General features: G+C 42.2%; 1 protein-coding gene across 1 annotated transcript; it reads right to left on the reverse strand.

The window, feature by feature from the left end:
- Window positions 1-1202: 1202 nt before the first annotated feature.
- Window positions 1203-12184, reverse strand: BORCS7 (BLOC-1 related complex subunit 7). The gene is made up of 5 exons (XM_010356185.2): window positions 11988-12184; window positions 5208-5270; window positions 5062-5105; window positions 3483-3503; window positions 1203-2794 (listed from the first exon to the last, which is right to left on the reverse strand). The coding sequence occupies exons 1-5, from the start codon at window positions 12123-12125 to the stop codon at window positions 2743-2745; spliced, it is 318 nt and encodes a 105-aa protein (XP_010354487.2). The 5' UTR covers window positions 12126-12184; the 3' UTR covers window positions 1203-2742.
- Between the last annotated feature and the right edge of the window lie 862 nt (window positions 12185-13046).

Below are 13046 nucleotides of genomic sequence, written 5' to 3' on the forward strand. Positions count from 1 at the left end.
GATAAAAGATTTTGTTACTTCTTATTAACGTAATGTGTTTTGTAACTATTACATCAACTTTGAAATTCTGGAGTTACATGAGCAATTATTCAAAATATTTCTCTATTCAGTTTTTTAAGATGTTATTCGGATTTTTGCATCTATACTCATAAAAAAATCACCTATATTATCTTACATCCTCTTGCATCATCTTTCTTACGTCATTTTATTTTTAAAATGAAAATCCTGTTTACTTCATTAAATGAATTAGTGTCTTATGATCATTTTCTATATTTTGGGAGTATAGGTTCTTTTTTTTTTTCTTGAGATGCAGTCTTGCTCTGCCTCCCAGGCTGGAGTGCAGTGGCTCGATCTCGGCTCACTGCAACCTCCGCCTCCTGGGTTCAAGCAATTTTCCTGTCTCAGCCTCCCGAGTAGCTGGGATTACAGGCGCGTGCCACCATGCCTGGCTAATTTTTGTATTTTTTAAGTAGAGATGGGGTTTCACCATGTTGGCCAGGCTGGTCTCGAACTCCTGACCTTGTGATCCGCCTGCCTTGTCCTCCCAAAGTGGTGGGATTACAGGCATAAGCCACTGCGCCCAGCCAGGAGCATATATTCTTTGACAGTCTGGAAAAGTCTCATGAAAGCCTTCACAAGCAAATGCCATTTTAATTGCTTATTCTTAGTTTGTGGATTATTTCTCATAACCAATCCGGAATATTCTCCATTAGGTTTCAGTTTTGTAATTTTTTATCTTTATAAGGAGCTGGGCATATATTAATCAAATTTTTAGCAGCAAATTGATAACTTTGTTCAAATCTAATTGATTTTATATATTGCCTATTCAATTACGAATTTACTAATTTGTACTTTTCTGGCTGAGCTGACACTTTACCAATTTAATCTATAAGAACTACTTAATACTTTTTATTTTTTCTAATTTATTGTTTCTAATTCGTTTAGTTTTATTATTTTCATTTTGATTTCTTTCTAAATTCTAACTATATATCCCTTTAAAAAAACAAAAATATTTCCACCCTATCCCTAATACAGAGATTTAAAGCATGATAATTTTCTTATAGTATTGCTTTGGTATTATCACATAAATTTTCTTGCATGGCATTTGAACATTTGTTATTTTAAAAATATTATCTTCCAGCACATCCTCTACAACTTAGACGTTACTTAGCGAAGTATTTTTTCCATGTTTTTGATCACCATTTAATTCTATGTATGTTGTTTATTTCTATTAAAAACACCCATCAAATAATGTATACATTTCCACCTGTTCTCACATTTCTGGCTACTTTTCTTTCATGTATTTTGTTACAATGTTCTCTAGTGACTAAATTCAGTACAAATACATTTTCATTATTTAATATAAATTTTATCTTATATTTACTATTAAAATTTTGATTGTGAAACATATATTTTATCACATACAATGTAAGCAATCGTTGCTTCTTTAATATTTGTTCCAGCATAAAGAAAACTTAGACCATCCCTTCATTTTAATTTTTTTCCAACTTAAGTATTTCTCTGCTTCTTGTAATGACTGCACTTAGCTTCATTTTCTAAATTAGTGGTCTTCCTTTTCAAAGGTAAATTGAGTCCATCTGTATTTAATAATACTGCAATTAATACATATTTACAGAATTAGTACATAAATTAATGCCTTTTCAGACCCTTCACATCTAGCTTTTCTACCTTAAGTTAATATCCATATGGATGAGAAATAAACATAATCTGATATGCTTAGTTAACTTGATGACTGGATAACAATATGAACTATATTGGATTCACTGTTACCTCCTCTTTGTTCCAGCAGTGAAAACAGTATTTTCTTACGTCAGATTTCTCTCAATCTCTTAGTAAATGAAGACCTGAACTAGAACAATATAGAGTCCCATTTTAAATTCAAACAAAGATATTCAGGTTTGACCACAAACTCATGGTAATGTCATTTAAAAAGATGGATCCAATGAACACAGACAAACATCAAAGTTTTCACCATGGCACAACCCTCTGCGGCAATCACTCATAATAATTCAACTGCCTTCATATTAGGCAGTAACGTCATGCAAGTGAGTTTGCTGATGATTAGCAAAATCACAAAATCAAAGTCAAGGTCACTTAATCAAGAATTACAGCAACAAAGAAATTCTAGGAATGCAGGTCAAGGCAAGAGGCTGCAGCTGGCCTGATAATGATACCACTTGCCTAATGTTCATTTAGGAATTTGCTATCACAAATAAAACACGTATCTCCTCTGAGTTACTAGAACAGAAAAGGAAACAATCAGGTATTACTTCTCACCATTATATGACCATGAAATTAAAATATTTCCTTAATAATGATTAAGAGAAAAAATCATTTTTATGTGTTCATAATAGAAGCTCTATTTCTGAATTTAAAACACTACTCAGTATTTGCTTAAGTACTGCAATTCAGACAATATAGCTTTTGACATATTAAAAGTTCTATGGGAAAAACTAAAACCTCTTTTAATTTTGCTTTAATATCAAACTAAACACAGCAGCTGAAAGAATTCAATAAGAGCATGGGTTAGTCCGATTCAAGAAGTGCCTCCAAAATTCAACCACCTCGCTTCTTCTTAGGAGAAACTGTACATCAACACAGAACTTTTCTAACTTAACTTTTGGAGAAGAAAATAGAAAACCAAACCCAGAGGACGGTTGTATAAAGTATTTACTCCTCAGCATTAGGCAAAGGAGTGCTACAGCACTCTTACATGTCATTCTATTTCAACAGATGATTCAACTGGTCCTGTAGATCTGATGACTGTTCCACACTAGAATTAGAATAGAGACAGGGTTTATCTGCAATGAGCAATAATAAAGACATCTTTGTACAACTATTTACAATTTTTTTTTTCATTACAGACAGGGTCTCACAATGCTGCACAGGGCAATCTCAAACTCTGGGCTCAAGCAATCCTCCAGCCTCAGCCTTCCAAAGTCCTGGAATTACAGGCATGAGCCAGCCACTACACCCGTCCTGTATAAGCTGTCTGTAGTTTAATGCATAAATACTGTTGCATGTAAATCAAAATTGCTATCAGTCCAGTTGGGTCCCAGAAGTGTTTAAACTCTGATGAAAGGTTTGCAAAGTCAATTAGTAATGTAAACAATATTGCAAGGGACAAATTTAATCCATTTTAGAAAACAAGGCTGTTTAATGGTTTTTCCACATTTACTCTGTTTAATGAATATTAGCAACGTAAAAGATTTTCTACTTCTTAAGGTTGGTCTCTATACCCTGTAACTTTTAGAAAGCTTTACTATTACTAGCAGTGAGTTAAGTTACTGCACACCTTTGAAATATGCTGTATTCTTTAAATCCCAAGTGAGTATCCCATAGCATATTTCAATTTGAGGGCATATGACAACCAGTGTTTTGTATTGATCCTGGACCCAGCAGTATAATTCCCCAGCCTGCTTCAGTTGGTTCCCTACTCCTCTACCTTTGGGGTTACTTACTTCTTCTGAATAGCTTCTTGCCTAAATCAGAAAAGGAAAGAGGAAAATACACATAGGTGAACTAGTAGAAATTTCATTTATGACCAGATATATGCATATAGGCAGAAGAAATTTCCGCTTATGTCACATTCTGTATTTCTATCCATCCTATCCTAAGATTGTGCTATTGAACAGGGATTCCTATCTGAGTGCAGAGCTGCTGAAAAGATGGATTCTAAACCTAAACAGATAGTAACACTCTCCCAGAGTGAGAAATGTGGTCCAACAAACTACATGCATGGCTTAAAATTAGTCTGTGTCTATGGAATCAAATGGTCACATACCTAATATGTAGATACCCAAAGAATGACTATGACAAATGTTAGCTATTTAAATATCAAAGAGTGAAATTTCTAACCATATATTTTTTGAGACAGTCTCACTCTGTCACCAGGATGGAGTGCAGTAGTGCCTGATCTCAGCTCACTGCCACCTCCATCTCCCAGGCTCAAGCAGTTCTCCTGCCTCCACCTCCCGAGTAGCTGGGATTACAGGTGTGTGCCACCATGCCCAGCTAATTTTTGTATTTTTAGTAGAGACGGGGTTTTACCATGTTAGCCAGGCTAGTCTCGAACTCCTGACCTCAGGTGATCCGCCCGCCTCAGCCTCCCAAAGTGCTGGAATTACAGGCATGAGCCACTGTGCCCAGCCTCTTTTTTTTTTTCTGGAGACAGAGTTTCACTTTTATCGCCCTGGGTAGAGTGCAGAGGTGCAATCTCCGCTCACTGCAACCTCCACCTCCCAGGTTCAAGCAATTCTCATGCCTCAGCCTCCTGAGTAGCTGGGATTACAGGCACCCACCACCACACTCAGCTACTTTTTTGTATCTTTAGTAGCGAGGGGTTTCACCGTGTTGGCCAAGCTGGTCTTGAACTCCTGATCTCAGGTGATCTGCCCTCCTCAGCCTCCCAAAGTGCTGGGATTACAGGTGTGAGCCACCACACCCAGCCCCTAACCATATATTTCTAACAGGTACATAAGTATAATATCAAGTACATAAAATATATAACAACATGAAATAAGATGAAGAGCAAATTATAATGGAGAAAGGGGGGGCATCTTATATTTCAAAATTCCCTACATGATTTATATGTAGCAGGTGCCATAGATACCTACGTACCATGTAGGATATAGGTGTGTTAAACTTGATTCCCTAGTAGAGGACCCAACTTCCCAGGAGAAACCTTGGGCACAGTCAGCCATCAAATAAGGATGAACTGCCTCATAGGTGCCAAGTACAGTGCTAGCATGGTCCTGGCACGGGCCCTGCCTTCACAGGGTTTACAGTCTCTCTCTGAAGAGGCCTCAATTTAACATGGGGAGGTTCATAAAAGGTGGACTCTGCTTCTGATTCGCATCCCTTACCCCCACTTCTTCTGTAGTCTCAGGCATCTCTGCCATCGAGAAAAGTCATCCTTGGCCACCCCGACCTTTACTCCCACTCTGGCCTCCATAGGAAAGCGCTGAAGCACAAAGGCCATGAAAGCAGACTAAGGATAACGATTCTGCAGCAAATAGTTGCTGGAGGGGGCATACTCACTGGTATTGAAGATGTGTTGTTATTATTGCCATCTTCCTTAAACTCTGCATAAAAAAGAGAGAGATAAATAGAACATTCCACTTTCCTGTGGCCACACAAACTATATACATAAACCCAAATCATAAAAAAAAAAAGTTGTTTCTTACATCTTCTGAGTGCAAGATGGCATCTTCCTGTAGTACCATGTTTCGAGCTGCCTGACCTAGCAGCTGGAACACAAAAATAAAATGGTAATAATCAAAATCCCCAAACTTCCTGTAATCTTCTGTCTGCAGCTGTTCCACCACTACCCTCTCTCCTCTCCCGCTCCTCCACCCTATACAACCACAAACACTCAAAATGTAATGGAGGATCATTTTCTATTTGTTCTTGTTGAAAATTTATTTCATTGGCACTATGGCAGTTCTGGCATGGACCTGACATCTGTTTCAAAGGCCACCGCCTGAGAAATCAAGTGCTTCCTAACTGCTGAGCTGTTGGCACAGTGTATTCATTAAATGCTAAGAGAAGTCTGCAAAAAAACTTTGGCACCACAAGTTCAGTGAGAGATGACTCTTGATTCTTTAAAGGCAGATTTGAGATTTGGGGTGGTTTGAGAGTAGTAAAGGCACAAGAGTTAGAATGGGCTGAAAAGAACGGAAGAACATAGCTATTTAGAATTGAAATAAGAGAAGGCCGGGTGCGGTGGCTCATGCCCGTAATCCCAGCACTTCGGGAGGCCGAGGTGGGCGGGTCACTTGAGGTCAGGAGTTTAAGACCAGCCTGGGCAACATGGTGAAACCCCATCTCTACCAAAAAATACAAGTTAGCTGGGCATGGTGGCCTGCGCTTGTAATCCCAGCTACTCGGGAGGCTGAGGTGGGAGAATTGCTTGAATCCAGGAGGCGAAGGTTGCAGTGAGCCAGGATCCCACCACTGTACTCCAGCCTGGGCGACAAAGCAAGACCCTGTCTCAAAAAAAAAAAAAAAAGAAAGAAAGAAAGAAAATGGAATAAGAGAAACAGTGGGAGCTGTGGGGAAGCCATGAGGAGAAGCTCAGGGCTTAAAATAGGGAACCACTCCATAAAAGATGACCAGACAGGGCTGGGAAAAAGAAAAGAAAGGAGATGGCCAGGTGTGGTGGCTCACGCCTGTAATCCCAGCACATTCGGAGACCAAGGCAGGCGATCACCTGAGATCAGGAGTTCAAGACCAGCCTGGCCAACATGGCAAAACCCCTCTACTAAAATTACAAAAATTAGCCAGGCATGGTGGCACGTGCCTGTAATCCCAGCTTCTCAGGAGGCTGAGGCAGGAGAATCTCTTGAACTTGGGAAGCAGAGGTTGCAGTGAGCTGAGATTGCACCATTGTACTCCAGCCTGGCAACAGAGTGAGACTCTGTCACAAAAAAAAAAAAAAAAAAAAAGAAAAGAAGAGAAAAAGAAAAGAAAGGAGAAATGTGCAGGCAGAATTTAATGAGGTCACTGAGTTTAATGGGTCCTGAGACCGAAAGAGAAAAGCAGAGCTGGGATTCTACTGGGTGGCCTACAGTCAAGGAAGAGCTGACTGCATTACCACTGAGAGGCAAGTAGAGACCAACAGAGATTCCTGGCCTAATACTGCACCCTGCTCCTAAATCCAGCCAAGTAAAAGGCGCTACTGTTATATGTATCCTACTAGCCCTTCCCTGTTCTCCCGGGTCAGGGAGACTCTGGTGGAAAGGGTGGTGTGATTTCAAAGTAACTAGGATTGCCAGATTTCTTCCCCTACCCAGGGCAACTTTATTTATAAGTTTTAAAGTTAGTAACCCTTTCTAGACATCTAAAGTCAAAACAATAAAACAGGACTTTCCATCTTGGTCCCTTTCTTTCCCTGTTCTCTCCCCCACATGCATAATTTTTTTTTTATTTTTTAATTTTCATTTTTTTGAGACAGGGTCTCACTCTGTCACCCAGTCTAGAGTGCGGTGATGTGATCTTGGCTTACTGCAACCTCTGCATCCCGTATTCAAGAGATTCTCCTGCAGCAGCCTCCTGAGTAGCTGGGATTATAGGTATACGCCACCACGCTCAGCTAATTTTTATATTTTTAGCAGAGACAAGGTTTCACCGTGTTGGCCAGGCTGGTCTCAAACTCCCGTCCTCAGGTGATCCACCCGCCTAGGATTACAGGTATGAGCCCCTACACCCAGCCCCATGCATAACTACTTTTATTAGCTTTGTGGTTTTCTTTCCATTGTTCCTTTTTAAACAATAGACGCATGTATTTATTTTCCTCCATACCACCTTCCTACTTAAAATGTAACATACTATGTGTACTTGTTTACACCTTGCACACTCTCTCTCTCTCTCTCTCTCTCTCTATATATATATATATATATATATTTTTTTTTTTTTTTTTTTTTTTTGAGATATGGTCTCACTCTGTCACCCAGGCTGGAGTGCAGTGGCACCATCACTGTTCACTGAAGCCTCGACCTCCCGGGCTCAGGTGATCCTTCCACCTTAGCCTCCAGAGTAGCTGGGACTACAAGTGCACGCCACCATGCCCAGATAGCTTTTGGTATTTTTTTGTAGAGATGGGGTTTTGCCATGTTGCCCAAGCTGGTTTCAAACACCTGGGCTCAAGTGATTTGCCTGCCTCGGCCTCCCAAAGTGCTAGGATTACAAGCATGAGCCACTGCACTCAGCCTACACCTTGATATTTTCACTTTGCAATAGATCCCTGAGGGCTATCTGCAGCAACACATATTGACTCTCATATTCAATTGCTATCTCCTATTGAATCCATTGCTCTTTTACAACTGCAGAGTACCACACTCTATAGGTGACCATAAGGTTATTCAATCAGTTATCTGCTGAGGGATTTGGGGGCTGTTCCCAGTCTTTTGCCACAGTAAGTAGTGGTACTAAAAATTCTCATATCTTGCATCTTATAGCTTTTACTGTTACAAATATCTCATATATTTGCATCTTTTTGCCAGCATATATTTGGGATAGACTCACAGGACTGTGATTGTGATTGTGGGGTTTTAATTTTGCTACATATTGCCAAATTCCTCTCCTTTAGGGCTGTACCACTTTGCATTCCTCCTGTGGCTACTTTTAAGGGAAAACTTCAAACTCCTATAGATGGGAGATGGTGACTTACAAACCGATGGCAGAAAAAAAAAGGGTTCTAACAGAATCTACTTCATTCACTTATTCATTTAACAAACATTTGTTGAGTGTTTAACATATGCCCTTACTCTGGTTAAGAGTGATAACGGGGCTCACAATCTGGAGGGGATACAAAGGGAACATAGGCACTTAAATCACCTTACAGTAAGTACTGATGGGGAAGCATTGGCTGCTCTGGGAGCATGTAGTGGGGCAGGAGGTCTAACTGATTACAGGGGTAGGTGTTCAGGAAAGGTTCCTAAAAGAAGTGACTTCTAATCTGAGACTTAAAAGTTAGGGTTTAGAATTAATCGTGTGTGTGTAATTCTAGAGAAAAATGGCATGATCCATTTTTCTGTTTTAGAAATGTGGCCAGCAGGTGGACTAGAGTGGGGAATGAGGCACAGAGATTGGTTAGGATGACACAGCAGTACTCTAAGCAAGCAGTGAGGATGGCCTGAAACACAGAAGTAGCCGAGAAAAAAAGAAACAAAGGATTTGTGAGACATTCAGAAAACAGACTGGATGGGAGTTGTGGTTGCCTTGAAGGCAGGGGCTGTTGTAAAGTAAAGCCAAGGCCTTTCCTTGATATATTCATTGGCATTCTGCATCACTTTCCTACATAAACCGACCAGACACATAACATACCATATCTTAAGATTTCTAGTTTTGCTTTCTTTAAAATGGAGGAATATCTTGAATACACCTGAACAATCTTCACTACAGAATCTTTTTAGATTGCTACAAATTTTTCTCCCAGGCTTTTACCATTAACTTGTTCATAATTAACTCAATAACAATTTGTCTTAGCTACTCATCTTCAACAAGTGTTTCTGATTTTCAACTTAGTTTTCATAGCAATAGCAACCCTCTTTTTTGGTACTCATATTTCATCATTCTTCGTATTATTTCACTAAATTATATAGTTGCAACTGTAAGCATAAGTGCCATACACACATTTAAAAATTTTTTTTCATTTTTTTTTTTTCTTTTTTTACAGAGACAGGATATCACCATGTGGCCCAGGCTGGTCTCGAACTCCTGGGCTTAAGCAATCCTGCCTCGGCCTCCCAAAGTGTTAGGATTACAGGCATGAGTCACTGCGCCAAGACCACACACACATTATGTTTAGAAAAAAACACAGTGGACCCTCACTAAGCACACAACTCAAATGGAGGAGCAGAAACACAGGCATGCCAAGAGACAAGCCTATGAGTCATAACCACTCAGTGTGCTGTGGGCAAATGTCCCTGTGTTTCTCCTCACAGGCTCTCTCCCCAGAGAGCCCTTCCCTGATCATCTGTTTAAGATTAACCCTTTCCACCGGGTGTGGTGACTCATGTCTGTAATCTCAGCACGTTGGGGGGCCAGGGCGGGAAGGATCACTTGAGGTCAGGAGTATGAGACCAGCCTGGCCAACATGATGAAACCCCATCTCTACTAAAAACACAAAAATTAGCAGGGCATGGTGGCAGGCGCCTATAATCACAGCTACTCAGAAAGCTGAGGCAGGAGAATCACTTGTACCCAGGAGGTGGAGGTTGCAGTGAGCCGAGATCTCGCCATTGCACTTTAGCCTGGGTGACAGAGCTAGCAAGACTCCTCCTTTGTCTCAAAACAAACAAACAAAAATTAACCCTTTCATCACTCTCTATTCCCAGATTAATTTTGCTTCACAGGATTTACCACCACCTGATTTTTTTCTGTTTCATTTGTTTATTGTCTGTCTCTTCACTAAAATGTAAACTTCCTAAGTAGAGGGATTTAGTTTATCCCTTGTACCTAGAGCAGTTCCTGGCACATAGCAGACACCCAATAAGTATTTGTTAAATGAATACTGTGGAATGAGTGTTTTACACATGAAATTCTCAGTTAATCAAACAAAATAGCTATGTGGAGACTGTTTAAGAAGCAATGCTGCCGGGCGCGGTGGCTCATGCCTGTAATCCCAGCACTTTGGAAGGCTGATGCGGGCAGATCACGAGGTCAAGAGTTCTAGACCAGCCTGGCCAACATGATGAAACCCCATCTCTACTAAGAATACAAAAATTAGCCGGGCGTGGTGGTGTGTGCCTGTAATCCCAACTACTCGGGAGGCTGAGGCAGGAGAATCGCTTGAACCCAGGAGGCAGAGGTTGCAGTGAGCCAAGATCACGCCACTACACTCCAGCCTGGCAACAGAGGTAGACTCCGTCTCAAAAAAAGAAAAGGGGCCGGGCGCGGTGGCTCAAGCCTGTAATCCCAGCACTTTGGGAGGCCGAGACGGGCGGATCACGAGGTCAGGAGATCGAGACCATCCTGGCTAATACGGTGAAACCCCGTCTCTACTAAAAAATACAAAAAACTAGCCGGGCGACGAGGCGGGCGCCTGTAGTCCCAGCTACTCGGGAGGCTGAGACAGGAGAATGGCGTGAACCCGGGAGGCGGAGCTTGCAGTGAGCTGAGAGCCGGCCACTGCACTCCAGCCTGGGCGGCAGAGCAAGACTCCGTCTCAAAAAAAAAAAAAAAAAAAAAAAAAAAAAAAAAAAAAAAAAAAAAAAAAAAAAGAAAAGGAAAAATATTGCCTTCAATTAGTCATTCTAAAGACTTCATGAATTAAACTCCATAAAAGACAAGTGTCCAGCACATATAAAATGCTAAATAAATGTATGTTTATGATGAATATGTTCAATATTTATAGGTGGTTAACGATAAACATCTCTAGTTGAAAATATATATAATATATATACATATATATGTATATTTTTTTGAGACAGGGTCTTGTTCTCTGTCACCCAAGCTGGAGTGCAGTGGCACAATCTTGGCTCACTGCAACCTCCACCTCCCTGGTTCAATCTATTCTCCTGCCTCAGCCTCCTGAGTAGCTGCGATTATAGGCGCCCGCCACCACGCCTGGCTTTTTCCTTTTTTTTTTTTTTTTTTTTGTATTTTTAGTAGAGACGGGGTTTCACGGTGTTAGCCAGGATGGTCTCCATCTCCTGACCTCGTGATCCGCCCGCCTTGGCCTCTCAAAGTGCTGGGATTACAGGCGTGAGCCACGGCGCCCTGCCTCTCTCTGGCTTTTGTTGTTGTTGTTGTTTGTTTGTTTGTTTTAGACGGAGTTTCGCTCTTGTTGCCCAGGCTGGAGTGCAATGGCATGACCTCGGCTCACCGCAACCTCCGCCTCCCAGGTTCAAGCAATTCTCCTGGCTCAGCCTCCCCAGTAACTGGGATTACAGGCATGCGCCACCACGCTCGGCGAATTTTTTTTTTAACTAGAGACGAGGGTTTCTCCATGATTGTCAGGCTAGTCTCGAACTCACTACCCCAGGTGATCCGCCCGCCTCGGCCTCCCAAACAGCTTTGTTTTAAAGCACAGGTTCCCGGCCGGGCGCGGTGGCTCACGCTGTAATCCCAGCTCTTTGGGAGGCCGAGGCGGGCGGAGCTCAGCTACTGGGGAGGCTGAGGCAGAATGGCGTGAATCGAGATCGCGCCACTGCACTCCAGCCTGGGCGACAGAGCGAGACTTCGTAACAACAACAACAACAACATACATACACACATACATAAATAAATAATAAAGCACAGGCTCCCAGGGCATCGTTTCTTCCTCCCACCCTCACGCACTATCCCTAACCAAAGAGACTACACACCCCAGAATGCAACACGCGCCTTCGCGAAGAAGACCTACTCATAGCGAGTACTTCACAGCATACAATTCCCAGGCTGCAACGCGACCTCCTTCCCACAGCAACGAAAGACCGCGACTCCCCGGACTATCAGGCCGGGACAGTCCACTCCCAGCTCACCTCGGAGCTCCGGGAGCCCTTCAGCACCTGCTTGGTGAGCGCGATTACGTCAGTACCACAGGTGGTCACCTTCTCCGTGAGAAGCCCCTTCACGGACTGGCCGAATCGCGCTTGAGAATCTGGCGTTCCAGTCGCCATCCTTTCAACTAGCGATCGCCTCCGCACGGGCGATGGTGAGTCGCCGGGGCCAAAAGACAGGCAAAGCGGAAGATGTCTCTCTTCCTCCATGGGAAAAGGAAGGGACGCATGCGCCTGATGGAAGTTGACCTTCACTCACTAAACTCATGGACTATTCATTGATATCCTGAGGAAAACTGGGTCCAGGCAAACATCTCTGGAGGGGATGGAGGACAGTTTCATTGAATCTATGGTTTGGAATCGGAAAGCCTGCGGCAGGGCATGGTGGCTCACGCCTATAATCCCAGCACTCTGGGAGGCCCAGACAGGAGGATCACCTGAGCCTTAGAGTTCCACACCACCCTGGGCAGCATAGCGAGACCCCATCTATTAAAAAAAATTAATACAAATAAATAAAAAGAATCGGAAGGCCCAGATTACAGTCCCAATGCTACCATTTGGCAGTGTGTGGCTGCAAATTACTCAGCCTCTGTGTCTTACATTCCTCATCTATTAAACAGAAGTAATAATGTTTCCAAGGAGTTATGAGACTATCATTCCATTCATATATATATATATGTATATGTATTTTTTTTTTCAGACAGAGTCTTGCTCGGTCACCTAGGCGTTTTTTGATTAATTGCGAAAAGGGACCAGGCATGGTGGCTCATGCCTGTAATCCCAACACTTTGAAAGGCCAAGGTGGATCACTTGAGGTCAGAAGTTCGAGGCCAACCTATCCAACATGGTGACACGCCTGTAGTCCCAGCACTTTGGGAGGCCGAGGCAGAAGGGTCACTTGAGGCCAGGAGTTCAATATCAGCAGCCTGGGCAACATAGCAATAACTTGTCTCGTTTTATTTTTTATTTTTTTACTATTTTTTTTGAGACAGAGTCTCGCTTTGTTGCCCAGGCTGGAGTGCAGTGGTTCGATCTCAGCTC

This window comes from Rhinopithecus roxellana, chromosome 11 (genome assembly GCF_007565055.1).
Source record: "Rhinopithecus roxellana isolate Shanxi Qingling chromosome 11, ASM756505v1, whole genome shotgun sequence".
Lineage (NCBI taxonomy): Eukaryota > Metazoa > Chordata > Mammalia > Primates > Cercopithecidae > Rhinopithecus > Rhinopithecus roxellana.

Bases quoted from the DNA above. Each gene is read 5' to 3' on its own strand.
- BORCS7 (XM_010356185.2), bottom strand. From the start codon at position 12,125: ATGGCGACTGGAACGCCAGATTCTCAAGCGCGATTCGGCCAGTCCGTG. The intron at 5,271-11,987 runs GTGAGCTGGGAG...TTTGTGTTCCAG, and splicing joins AGGGCTCCCGGAGCTCCGAG to CTGCTAGGTCAGGCAGCTCG. The intron at 5,106-5,207 runs GTAAGAAACAAC...TTTTTTATGCAG, and splicing joins CCATCTTGCACTCAGAAGAT to AGTTTAAGGAAGATGGCAAT.